General features: G+C 37.0%; 1 protein-coding gene across 2 annotated transcripts in view; it reads left to right on the top strand.

Moving 5' to 3' along the window:
- The first annotated feature begins 6911 nt into the window (after positions 1 to 6911).
- The window catches only part of LOC107727087 (transmembrane protein 41B), an 8939-nt gene continuing 3422 nt past the window's right edge, over positions 6912 to 12428 (top strand). For both annotated transcript variants that reach the window (XM_016536850.1, XM_016536849.1), the window contains exons 1-6: positions 6912 to 7191; positions 10031 to 10148; positions 10245 to 10373; positions 10595 to 10688; positions 10802 to 10906; positions 10993 to 11131. In XM_016536850.1, the coding sequence (XP_016392336.1) occupies positions 7092 to 7191; positions 10031 to 10148; positions 10245 to 10373; positions 10595 to 10688; positions 10802 to 10906; positions 10993 to 11131 (685 nt within the window). In that variant the 5' untranslated portion in view covers positions 6912 to 7091. The remainder of the gene's footprint in view (positions 7192 to 10030; positions 10149 to 10244; positions 10374 to 10594; positions 10689 to 10801; positions 10907 to 10992; positions 11132 to 12428) is intronic.

The raw sequence follows: 12428 nt of genomic DNA, 5'->3' as shown, positions 1-12428 counted from the left end.
AAGGGAACAACTCTACCCACTTCGAGCAATAACCACCACAAGCAAATATTCATTTTGTTTGATACTCTTGGGGAAGGGACCCATGAGATCAATCCCAAGCATGTATCTTGGTTCTACAATTGGAGTGCTTTGTAACATACCAGACGGCTTTTCCTGAGAAGGCTTGAATTTTTGGCTGGTGTGGCAGTTCTTACAATACTTCCATACATCGGCTCAGATGCTGGGACAATATATACTCTCCAACAGTCTAAGATGCATGTTTAACTTTCCCAGGTGTGCACTAAGAGGATTATCGTGGGCGTATTATAAGAAAGCTTGCCGATGGGGTTCTGGAATGACCAGCTGGAGTTGCTGGCCTTTTTTCCCATCAGGAACACTTCGAAACAGCAATACGTCAGATCAGATCTTGAATTTCACTGACTTTGTGATGCTGCTATTTAGGTAAGGTCTACTGGCAGACTCAGTGATTGAGCAGTAGTCTTATGGCGCTTTTCCACTGCATGGTACGGCACGGTTTGGCTCGGTACGGTTCACTTTTGGGGTTTTTTCCACTGGGTACAGTACCTGGTACCTGGTACTTTTTTTAGTACCACCTCGGTTGGGGTTCCAAGTGAACCGTACCGTTACCAAAACGTGACGTGTAAACCCTGCTGATCACGGATTGGCCGGAGAGAATCGTCACTACCTGCGTCACTGAACTTGTGACAAAAACACAACATAACCGCTAGATTTAAATCAGCACAGCCAGCGAAGGATCGAACGCAACTGTTTTGAACGAGCGCACTTTTTTTTAACAACCAAAAAGTTTTGTTGTCTGTTGCGGAAGAACAGACGTTCATCTCGTTAATAGCAGAGGAGTGGATCCAGCGAGAGCTTGATGGGGCGACGCGGAATGAAAAAGTTTTTCAGGAGTCGCGGCAGTAGAGGCGGCGCAACTAACGACATGTGAATAATCCCGCCCACTCTAAAGCGGTACTGAACTGCAGTGGAAACGCAAACCGTGCCGAGCCGAACCGTACCACGCAGTGGAAAAGCGCCATAATACACATCACAGAAATCAAGAGCACCGGCTCGGTTATTAGAAACATTACTTTAGACAAGAACACATGACAAAGGATGTTAAATTTCAGTGATTAAGATAAATTAAATCTTCATAGCTCACAACCCTGTTCTTGGAAAGTCAGCATTTTTGTAACTACTTTGTAATGAATGACATTTCATGACAAATTTGCTCCAACTAGACAACTTTGCAGTAGAACTACCCTTACACCACACACTTTGGCGATAACAAGTTATTGGCTATTTACACAAAAATTACCGTGGCGTTATGGTACAGCAAAGGCATAATATGACAGATGTACCAATGTACGTTTTGGGTTGGCACTTCAAAAAAAAATACCATGGGACAAAAAACCTGTCAACATATACCTCCAAAAAACAAAAGTATTGCTATGTAAAAAAAAAAAAAAAGTAACAAAACTGGAACAACTATTATGATTGTCAATAACTGTCTACTAAAAATAAGCTAACACTTAACTACAATAAGGTTTCGTTTATTAGCATTAGTTAACTACATAAGTTAACATGAACATACAATAAACAATACTTATACAGTATTTTTTATTCTTCAAGTTAATTTCAACACTTCATACAATTTTAAAATCAAAAGTTCTATGTTAACATCAGGAAACGTTCTGTGAGCTAACATGAATGAATATTACTTTTTTTTAACAAACAGTAACAAAGACTAATGCATTCTTTACTAAATATATCTTACTGGCCATGTTAGCTACTACATTAACTAGAGCTAACAAATGAGATATTTATCTAATTATCATGTCGTCATCATCTGACACATGGCTGTACCTCGGTACCAAAGTACTTTTAAAATACTGACGCAGCTCGCTAATGTAACGGGCCTAAAACACTATTAAAATAGCGATTTAACACATCAATGAGCATCGAAATCGGTCGTTGTGTTGTTTAAATATGATCATCAGATATTCTGAAAGTTAAGCTGGTGAAAGCGTTTACGACGAGAGCGAAATGACAACAAGCCTCCTGCCTCATGTTGACACGTGAGAGACTAACTTAGCGCCTAGCATCACCCCCGCTAGCACATTCGCGCACTCCAAATAAACCGCTTTAACACACTCAGACACATCAGAATTTGACCTTAAAACATAGAGACGTATACAACCTCGTGTATTCTTTTCACCTTTTCAAAGTCACGTAATATTTAAGCGCCGTATCGTCCGTTTAACGCGATCACATTTGCGCGAGCCATTATCGCGGTGACGTAGTACGCGGACACGAACTGCTAACGCGTGCTACAAGAACGTTAAAAATATATGATCTTTGGCCTTTGATAGATTAACTTACCAACTCATATTGTGTGTTACTGAAAGGCTATACGTCAACAAAAATTTTCAAAAACACATTTTTAACGGAATTTATTAAGGGCTACAGCCATCCTGCTGCGCAAGGCCCGAGGCGCACCACCATCATCATCATCATCATCATCATCCGATCACTTTACCTCGTTCAGTTGTCTCTCTGCGGCCTCACGCAAATTTGCGTCCATGGTGCCCCGAAGGGCCTCGATCAAAGAGTTGAGATCCATCACAAGGTGGCGGTCTGGCTCGGATTCGGAAGGCTCGGTGATCTATGAACTCCAGGGCGCTGCGCACATGGACGCTCGGTTCGTCGGCTACCGGCGCGAAAGGAAGAGCAGTGGAAATGGGCCGGAAAGATCAGCGCCAATTTCTCCACAGCGAGTTTCCGTTCCCCGGTAGGACGTGTAGGGAGTTGTAGTTTTTTTTGTCGTCTACGCTGCGTTAGCGTCACTAGAGGTCCAAAATACCTCATGCGATACAAAAACAAATGTTACCATGGTGACTGAGGTTGTGTGTACACAATAACAATTTATTTTATGCATTGTGTTTCTTATCTCTATCATAAATGTGTTAATGTATTGAACTCAGAGAGAAAAAACGTATACAAATATCCCACAAAACATATAGCATCTTTAGCATTAGCTTTGGTCAAAAGTGTTAAATTAGTGGTGCATTATGACAGAAAAAGTTCTTAAATTTAATGAGCATGTTTGTTGGTGGGCATTACTTGTAGGTTATTTACATATTTTTGATGTGACTTTTCACTCCAATAGAAAAAATACATTGTTTTTCTTAATAGCCTACATCTTACATTTTTATAGTCATCTGATTTTTCAGTGGACTGCTATTATATTTATCATTTAATGAATGCTTCTCGAACCCCTCTATGTTTGTAGAACTTACTATAAGAAAAATCCAGACCATAAAACTTGGTGGTTTTGCATTTTAGCCTGTGGCCCATTATTGACTTTTTGGAACCAGAAATTATTCTTGGAACTGTGAAATGCTAATTTATGAGGCATGCATTTTGTACACTTCAACTGAGCCTTTGTGGCTAAAAGTCTGTCATGTGCTTTTCCTCCTCTAAAGTTACTTCCCCTTGTGCTATTGGCTGTGAGTTTATGTGACAGAGAATTTTGTAAAGTTACTGTGTTTCTAGAACATCATGTTTCTTTTCGGTTCTGTACCTGTATGGTTCAAAGGTAAGCTGTGAACTCATTTTGGGGGAATTTTTCTTTGCTTTGTGTATGAATTTCTTTGCTGTGTGTTGGGATATGGTTCGCATTGTGTACTATGGTCACACACTTGGATTTTTTAGTTTCATACTATAATTCCGTCAGGTGGAGGATTAAATGGTTTGATATTTTGAGCAAATTTTACACATAGGCCTACTGTTTTCATTTGTCGTGTGTAATGAGGCACAAGTATTTTGTGTGTGTGTGTGTTCAGAAAGACTTAAAAGTATTTTAGCGTATGACAGTCATTTATTGTATGGTGCCCATTTTTTTCTCTGTAGCCATTTTTTTTTTTTTGAAAGTCCAAAAAAGCACTCTCATTTCCAAGATGTCCATGTGTAGGGTGCTGCGGGCACAGCTCCGGAGTCGCATAATTGGCATGCCAAAAAAAACATTTCAAACTCCAAAAATCCCATGCTAGGTAGGCACCTGTCATGCCCCCTATTCTACAGAAGCTAAGTTGCTAAAGCTTTGAGCAGGTTGGTCCTGAGATGTTAAGTTTATGCAGCTTCCAAGAAGCCCAAGATTTCCCAAAAGATACAGCACTACCCGCAAAAAAAATCACTTTGGCAGATGAACCCAATAAGTACAATCCAATGTTACATCCAATCAATGTTATGAAATGAGTCATGTAAAAATGTTGTAAATTTGATACATTTTCCAAAAAAGTCAATTTATGCTAATCCTTTTTGGTGAAACCTCTGACTCAAAGCCTGTTCACTGCAAGAGCGATGAGTACCAAGTGTAACAATAACTCCTTTAGTTTCCACACCAACTGATGATAATGTAGGTTTCTGAACAGTGAATGTTTTTATCATTCATCATCTGAAGATAAAATAGGCAAGTGATTACAATGATATTGTTCATCTGAGTAGTTATTGTTATAGTTGTGGTGTGTACTTCCATATTCTCATATAAAGCTTATTAAATCTTTAGTTATAGTTATCGTCCTTGGTGTGATCGGCCCTTTAGTCAGTGTTCATGACAATAAGAACGAGTCAAATGGACTTCATGGAAGAGTAGCAATGCAAAACCCACAGCGCATATTGGTTTATGGGGGCATTTACTTTTGAGTGTGTCTATTTAAATAGGCAAATAAAGTCTATTTTCACTAACTCCACCCACCATTTATCAGATAATTTACCTAATGTAAAGTAGCTCAGATAATTATGGATGCTTCTTAACCCCCTCTACAAACTCAGACAAGGAAACCTCCAAGGCTTGTCTCGAAGTTAGCTGTCAACTCGTTTTTGGGGAATGACTGACTTGTCAATCATCCTGTCACAGATAACATCTTATACACATTCCATATTTTAGTCGTGAACTTGTTTTTAGGGAATTTTTCTTTACTGTTAAAACTGATTTGTCAATCATCCTTTCACAGTTAACATTCTCATGTACATTCCACATTTTAATTAATTTAAAAACACTACTATTAGTGTACTACTGGTACACTACATTCCAGTGTACCAGTCTGACTCATGTTATGAACTGAATCATGTAAAATTGTTGTAAATTTGATAAATTTTCCAAGAAGTCATTATACCAACCCTTTTTCTAAGTGGGACGTGGCATGACAAAGTTTGGAAACCCCTGGCTTAAGGCCTGTTCCTGCCAAGAACGATAAGTATTAAGATAACTACTATGATTACTGCATTAGCATCCACATCAACGGCTTAAAAACATTCTGTTTATTCCAAGCATGCGCTGCAGTTCTGTCATCTGCTGCCTAAAATACTCAAGTGCTTTGAGGTTGGGTGGATTCTGATTGGCTGTCAGCATTTTTATCGTTCATTAGCTAAAAACAACTTTGTAAAAGTGACGCCAATGATATCATTCCTCTGTGTTGTTATTGTAATAGCTGTGATGTGGATTTCCCTATATGCAAGACAAAAACCACTGCAAACCTCAAAGAATAGTTCGTCTCATCATCTGATCTGGATGATTATTTGGGATAATATTTTATGGACAGATGAGTCAGCTCATCATTTGACACTTGGAACGTTCAAACATGTAACTGGGTAATGCAGCAGGACAATGGCTGATAATAAATATCAGCTCAACATATGATTAGCTCAAAATAAACTAAAGCTTTAGATTCCTGATCACAGTCCTCACTTAAATTCTGGGCAGGACCTTAAAAGAGCAATGCAAGTATGCCAAGATTCCTCAACAGAGATAACCAAGGCCCATATCTGTAGTTTTAGTTAATGCTAAGTGTTGTCCAATCAGATAACAGGTTTATGGGGGCATTTACTTTTGGCAGTGTCTATTTACTCAGGCTATTTGAAAATAAAGCTATTTTCACTAACTCCACCCACCATTACTCAGATAATTTATTTAGTACCAAATTGCTCAGAAATATTTATTTTAGTACAAATAGCAAGTACAAATTAGATACACTTTATATCACTATTTTGAACATTAAGTGTAAACAAAATGCTATTTATTTCTATTTATTCCTACAATTTTTTACACTCATTGTAAAGAGTATGGCTACTTTTTGGGTGATACGATTATTGTAAGTTATCATCACTAAAATAAACATTAAAATAATACATTGGGTCAAAAGTTCATTTTGTACAATAGTTTGCGTTTGCAACCATATATTTTACAAAATTAAACTATTATTTTTTTATTTTTTTGGAGAAAATTCATTAGCCTATATTATATTATATTATATTATATTATATTAATTTTTTATAATTTGATGCTTTGATATATGCCATGGTACTGAACGATTACCAAAACTTAGATAATGCATTACAATATTGAAAAAGTAACTAATTGCAATAGTTACTTTTTATGGAAAATAATGCAGTACTTTACTTTCACATTACTTTTTCTCATCTGGGCTGGGCTTAGTTGTATGTTTTTATACTGAACAAAATTATAAACGCAACACTTTTGTTTTTGCCCCCATTTGTCATGAGCTGAACTCAAAGACCTAAGACTTTTTCTATGTATAGATCTTTGAGTTCAGCTCATGAAAAATGGGGGCAAAAACAAAAGTGTTGCGTTTATAATTTTGTTCAGTGTAGTATAAAAAATTACTTCATTAGTTACTTGGAAAAGTATCGGATTACGTAAATCAAGTTACTTGTAATGCGTTTCCCCAACACTGTTGACGCAGTAAAGCATTTTTTAAAGGTTATCTATGTACAGTGGTATTTACGTGGTCCTTCAAGGTGCTTCAGAAAAATCATTGTACTTTTTGTTGTCCATTTACAATTTAATGTCTCGCTATCTTCACTAGATGGCAGTAGCGGCCTGACAAATGCGTTGTCATCTGAGCTGAACAGCACCGAGGAAGAAGAAAACAGTCACAGGTCACCGGTATCCCGAGGAGAAGAAGTAGGAGGAGAAAGCCGGCTGAAGCCTTGCGTTTAGCTTTTACATTGACATATGATCTCGGTTAGCATCTGAGATCTACCTTCATTATTTTCTTTTGTTGAAACCGATGATCATGGCCAAGAAGAGAAGCGGAAACCGTGAGACCGAGAGCAGTCCGCTGGTAGAGCAGGAGCCGAGGCCCTCCAAACAAACTCCAGTCCTCAAAGGTAATTCTGACAGTGTGTCCTGATATCAGTCTCACACAGGTATTATGTAGCTTTCCACGATGACTCGGAGTCGGAATAATAGATATTTACTGAGAAATATTTTTTGCGAAGACCAGAAAGTCTGACAGATGGAGGTTGACTATCCAGGACTAATGTAATATTGATGAACTCTTCAGCTGAACGATCAAAGGTTTTGTCGAATATTAGTAGGTTCTGAATGTGGCTTACACAATCTACAGCAAACCTTCATCTGAAATGGCCCTTAATGTGACTTTATTTGGCTAATCAAATGGACTGAAGGATTGTGTAATGCAGTAATGATATCTGTTTCCTTTGGTTCGCATTACTCATACTTTCAGAGTTCAACCTTTTTATTCAATGCCACATGAACAAGAGCTATTACATAGTCACATTATTAATAACATTAGATGCTAGAGGGAAAAGTTTCAGAAATGTTAGTGCTTTTGAAATATACGTTTTTTTTAGTTTGATCCAAAAAGTGTATGTGTAATTTTAAGTCATTTTAAATATACAAAATTGTATTTATTTATTTAGTCATTTAGCAGACGCTTTTATCCAAAGCGACTTACAAATGAGGACAACAGAAGCAATCAATTGTAGTATTAAAACAACTAAAAACAGATCCAAAACTAAAAGCTAAAACTTTATAAATACTACTTATACACATTTTAAAAATAAAGAAATTAAATAAAAATGACAAATGCATACAACAAAATTTCAAAACTTAACATTTAAATGAAAAAAAAGAAGCTAAAAACAATTCAAAATATTAAAATATAGAAATACAAAATATAGAACAAAAGGTATGAGTATAATAATGATTCTAACATAACACTAAGCCAAACACCAAAAAAAAACAACTACATATATGTGTATGTACAACCACATTTATAAATTCAATATATTATTTCATTTCCATTTAGTTTGTTGAAGTATTAAAATAACTCAAATTAAATTAACAAAATGTAAAATAAACATTGCTATAAAATGTAAAAACTACTTATCTGCTATATATAATATTGTATTGTTCTTTACATTTCAAAATGACATTCTTAAAATAATAAATACACAAATTCCTATCCTATCATATTTTTCTAAATCCAAATACAATGATAAAACAAATGCAAAAATGTTTCTTTTTCCAGTACACAAAATTCATAGGTGTATGTTCAACTTAAATCTTTCCAAAACATGCTTAAATGGAGCGTAGTATTTTGTAGCATACTTTATTAATTTTGCTATTGATACAAAATGTGTTTTGAATGTTTCATGCTTTGTCCCCGAAGATATTAAACTGGTCAAAACATTTCAACATTCTGACCTGTGACGTCATTCTAAATGTGATCTTTTTCATTTAGAAATTGGACTGAAATTGGTCTGAATGGTCTCTTTCTGATTCATCATGATTCTGAGTGAACCGAATATCTTTTAATACTGAATAGCAGAAATATCCACAAATTAAACCTACTAGATTTGTATGACAGTTTTTGTAAATGCCCATATGAAAAAGATTTGGATTTAAAGGCAGGGTAAGCGATTTCTGGTAGCCAATATTGATATTTGAAATCACCAAAACAAACACTACCCCAAAAGGGTCTTGCCCCTATTTTGATAGCTCCGCCCCACATATACGTAGCAACCCAGGCAACGATTAGTTCTGTGAAACAAAGCAAAACCAATGTTACACCGTGTCTACGGACGTGAGCGGCGCGGCGCAACAAATCCCGACAGAAAACTGCTGCCGGGTTCTATTTATGACGTGCTGACACAAATTTCAAATGGTTTTCAACGGTCGTTTGATCGCGTCCAGTGCAGGCAGACTTTAGCTGTTGTAGACACACGTTGTTACTCACCTATTGAGAAGAAACAAACCAACCTCGGCGTCCGATCGCAGGCCTCCGCTCCTTGAGTTCTCTCCAGCGCTGGAAAGCTGATCCGATATTTACACGGGTCCTACTTCTTGCCTTATCGTTCCGCAGACGTTTTCCTCTTTTGTTTTTTATCCGCCATCTCTATCTTTCTGTGCTAATGTCCGTTCCATGCACTGAACGCGCTCTACTCCACATCACGAGTAGACACGCCCCTTATTGCTGATTGGCTACAAGTTTATTTTGCTATTCGGCCCGAATCAGTTTTCTAAAGTGTTTTTGAAAAATTACATACCCTACCTTTAATGCGGGGGGGGGGGAACATCTTCAGCCTAATGATAATTTATGTTAAATTAATTTTATTAATGTTTATTAACTACACAGAGCCGTTGTTCACTGACGAGCTGCGCAAAACCACGTTCATATTCGCGCGATTTTTTGCGCAGCTCGTCAGTGAACAACGGCTCTGTGTAGTTAATGCTGCTCAATGTGAAAGCCCGCAGGTGATGGAGATTTACCGCTGATTACAGAACCGGCTTTCTGACAAGATGCACGTTAAATATCGCATGCGATTTATCGTGCAGCCCTAATCTAAATGCACTAAATAAAGACCACAATGCCAATGACTTGTGCTTAAGCCTGTAAACCACTTGGCACAGTAAAGAGCCACTCAGAGTACTTTTCCTGAGTTTAAATATAAACATCTAGTTATTTTTGTAAATCAGTTTGGTGTCAATAATGTGGTAGAATTTACACACTGCTCCTTTAAGATGATGTCACACTGTTATATGTGATTTTTGGCTTTGTAGTTCTCCAGCTCACCACATACAAGAGCTCTCACGGGCCTGAATCCCCCTGAGGATTGTGAACAACTGATGCACATGTATGCAACACGTTGCACAGGTGATATTAGAGGTTATTCATGATGTGTTTTTGAATTATTCTCTCAGGAGCCCAGTCACCAGGAGGAGCCTCTGCACGCATGTCTATCCTCCTCCTCATCACGATCTTTGCCTGTTCTGCTTGTGTCATGTATCTGGTGTTCAGAAATTTCCCAGAACTGAGCGAGTAAGTCCCCCTCTGAGTGTAGTTTTGTGTACTGAACATAAAGGGTGTTTCACGGTGACTCAACAAATGTTTGATGTATTTCTTCATGTCTTGCAGAGACGAGAGAGAAAGAATCAAAATTCCTAAAGACATGGATGATGCCAAGGCATTGGGCACAGTACTGTCCAAATACAAGGACACATATTACACCCAAGTGCTTTTAGCGTACTTTGCTACATATATCTTGTATCCTTTATGCCATGATTAATCTGGACTGATTGTCAATGTTATTAGACACTACATTGAATTTAATGCAGATGAAAACAAGTTTTTTTTGTTTTTACATTTTAAATTAGACCCCCGCTGGCAGAAAAATTGCTTGGAGTTTCTGTTATTTATGTTTGTGTCAGATACATAACAAAGTTTTTTTCACTATTGAGGTAAAGCCTTAACTAAGGCCCTCTCAGCCTTCAGACGTTTGCCATCCCAGGCTCCATATTTCTCAGTATACTGTCTGGTTATCTCTACCCTTTTCCATTAGCTCTCTTCCTGGTCTGTCTGGTAAGTTCCTTGTTTGTAGGCAAATTCATTTCAGATTAGTCTGTCTGCCAAACTTTGTCTTCTAGTATGACTTTTTGTTGTGTAAATATGTTGTTGTGTTTTATGGTTTACAGTGTTCAGGCCTTGGAGCGTCTTTTTGCTATATGCTGTCTTATTTAGTCGGGAGGCCGATGGTGTACAAGTACCTCACAGAGAGAGCTCAGAAATGGTCACAACAGGTGAGATTTTCATACAAATAGCTTTCATTTTTTATGTAAATTGACTGGCCATAATGTTGAGCTGATGTCGTTTAATGTCCTTGCAGGTGGACAAGCACAGAGAGCACCTCATTAATTACATCATTTTTTTGAGAATAACTCCTTTCCTTCCAAACTGGTTCATTAACATCACCTCACCCGTCATTAATGTGCCTCTGGGTGTCTTCTTCCTGGGCACCTTTCTTGGTAAGATTAATCTTCAAACAAGATCACTTTTACAGAACAATTTACAGTAACACAAGTTTGTTGGTGATGCATGGAATAGGTTGTCAAAAGCAATTTTCTAATTTTTAAATGGCATTTTATGGGACAAAGCATAGTATATGCCATCAGTTTTCGGCCAATTTTGATTGAGGAGAAAGAATGCTGAGTTAAGTTGCAATCTAAATTGCCCCTGCATATTTTATAAAGTCAAGACCATTGAAATATGCCCTTGAGATTCAACTAATGAGATTTTAGGAAGGGTTTCTCCACAATCTGCTCCATTCTTCTGCATTATTCTCCTAAATAAACTTGGAAATAAATCACTTTATAGAAGTAAAATTGCTTTTGAATGCCATGTTAGGTTAATTGTCAGTCTGCTAAAAGTACATTTTGTCGACTTTTAGGAGTACATTTGCATATAGATGCTCTCATAACTGAAAGATGTGGACTAAAAATCCACGAAACTCTAATATGATTCCATAGAGTTTTTAATATCAGGTTTTCATCACTTAGAGATCACACCTGTGATCCTCTTCACTAAAATCAGACCAAAGCCAATAAATTCATGTACTACAGAAATTCATGTACTAAGTTTTGTTGCAATATATTTATTCTTTAGTATTTTGTGTTTTGAGGGGACTTTATGGTACTAGATAAAATTAACTTCTAAATTATGCTGCAGTCATATCTATATAAAATAATACCAAAAGTAGAAAAAAAAATTTTCAGTTAACACAGTGTTTAAATTAAAAAATATAACATAAAAATATGAACTAAAACCCAACATATGGGTTTCATAACACTAAGTGCAAATAGCCCGCCTTGTTGGCAGAAGCTATTTACACCAACTCCGCCCACTAACGTGTGATTGGGCTAGTCAACACTACAAAAGATGATCGTCCAACAACAACTCCAGTGCTACGCCATGGTAAAGCTCTTGCCATAGTCATTTTCGATGCGACCGACGAATCCGCCTTTTGCTAAACTTTTTTTTCTTCTCACTTTTCAAATCTCATATCACATCGGAAAGGCATTTATTTTCAATAAAAATTAAGGAAATAATCGAAAAGTTGAACATAAAGTATCGTGCAGGGTTAAGGTAGGTGTAGGGAGGGCTTTGTTGTCGCAATAAGGTGGCATCCATTTAATAATTTGAATTCAAATGATAATTTACACTTAATACGTTATTATTGTATACTGTTTTATAATGCACTACAATACTGAGGTGCAGATAATTGCCACTATTTGCAATAAGTAGTATAAATAGCAGAAAATCTTG

Source organism: Sinocyclocheilus rhinocerous, unplaced genomic scaffold (genome assembly GCF_001515625.1).
Source record: "Sinocyclocheilus rhinocerous isolate Xijiao unplaced genomic scaffold, SAMN03320098_v1.1 scaffold35, whole genome shotgun sequence".
Classification (NCBI taxonomy): Eukaryota; Metazoa; Chordata; class Actinopteri; order Cypriniformes; family Cyprinidae; genus Sinocyclocheilus; species Sinocyclocheilus rhinocerous.
Note: the sequence above shows the minus strand (reverse complement) of the source record. Positions and strands in the feature narration are given on the sequence as shown.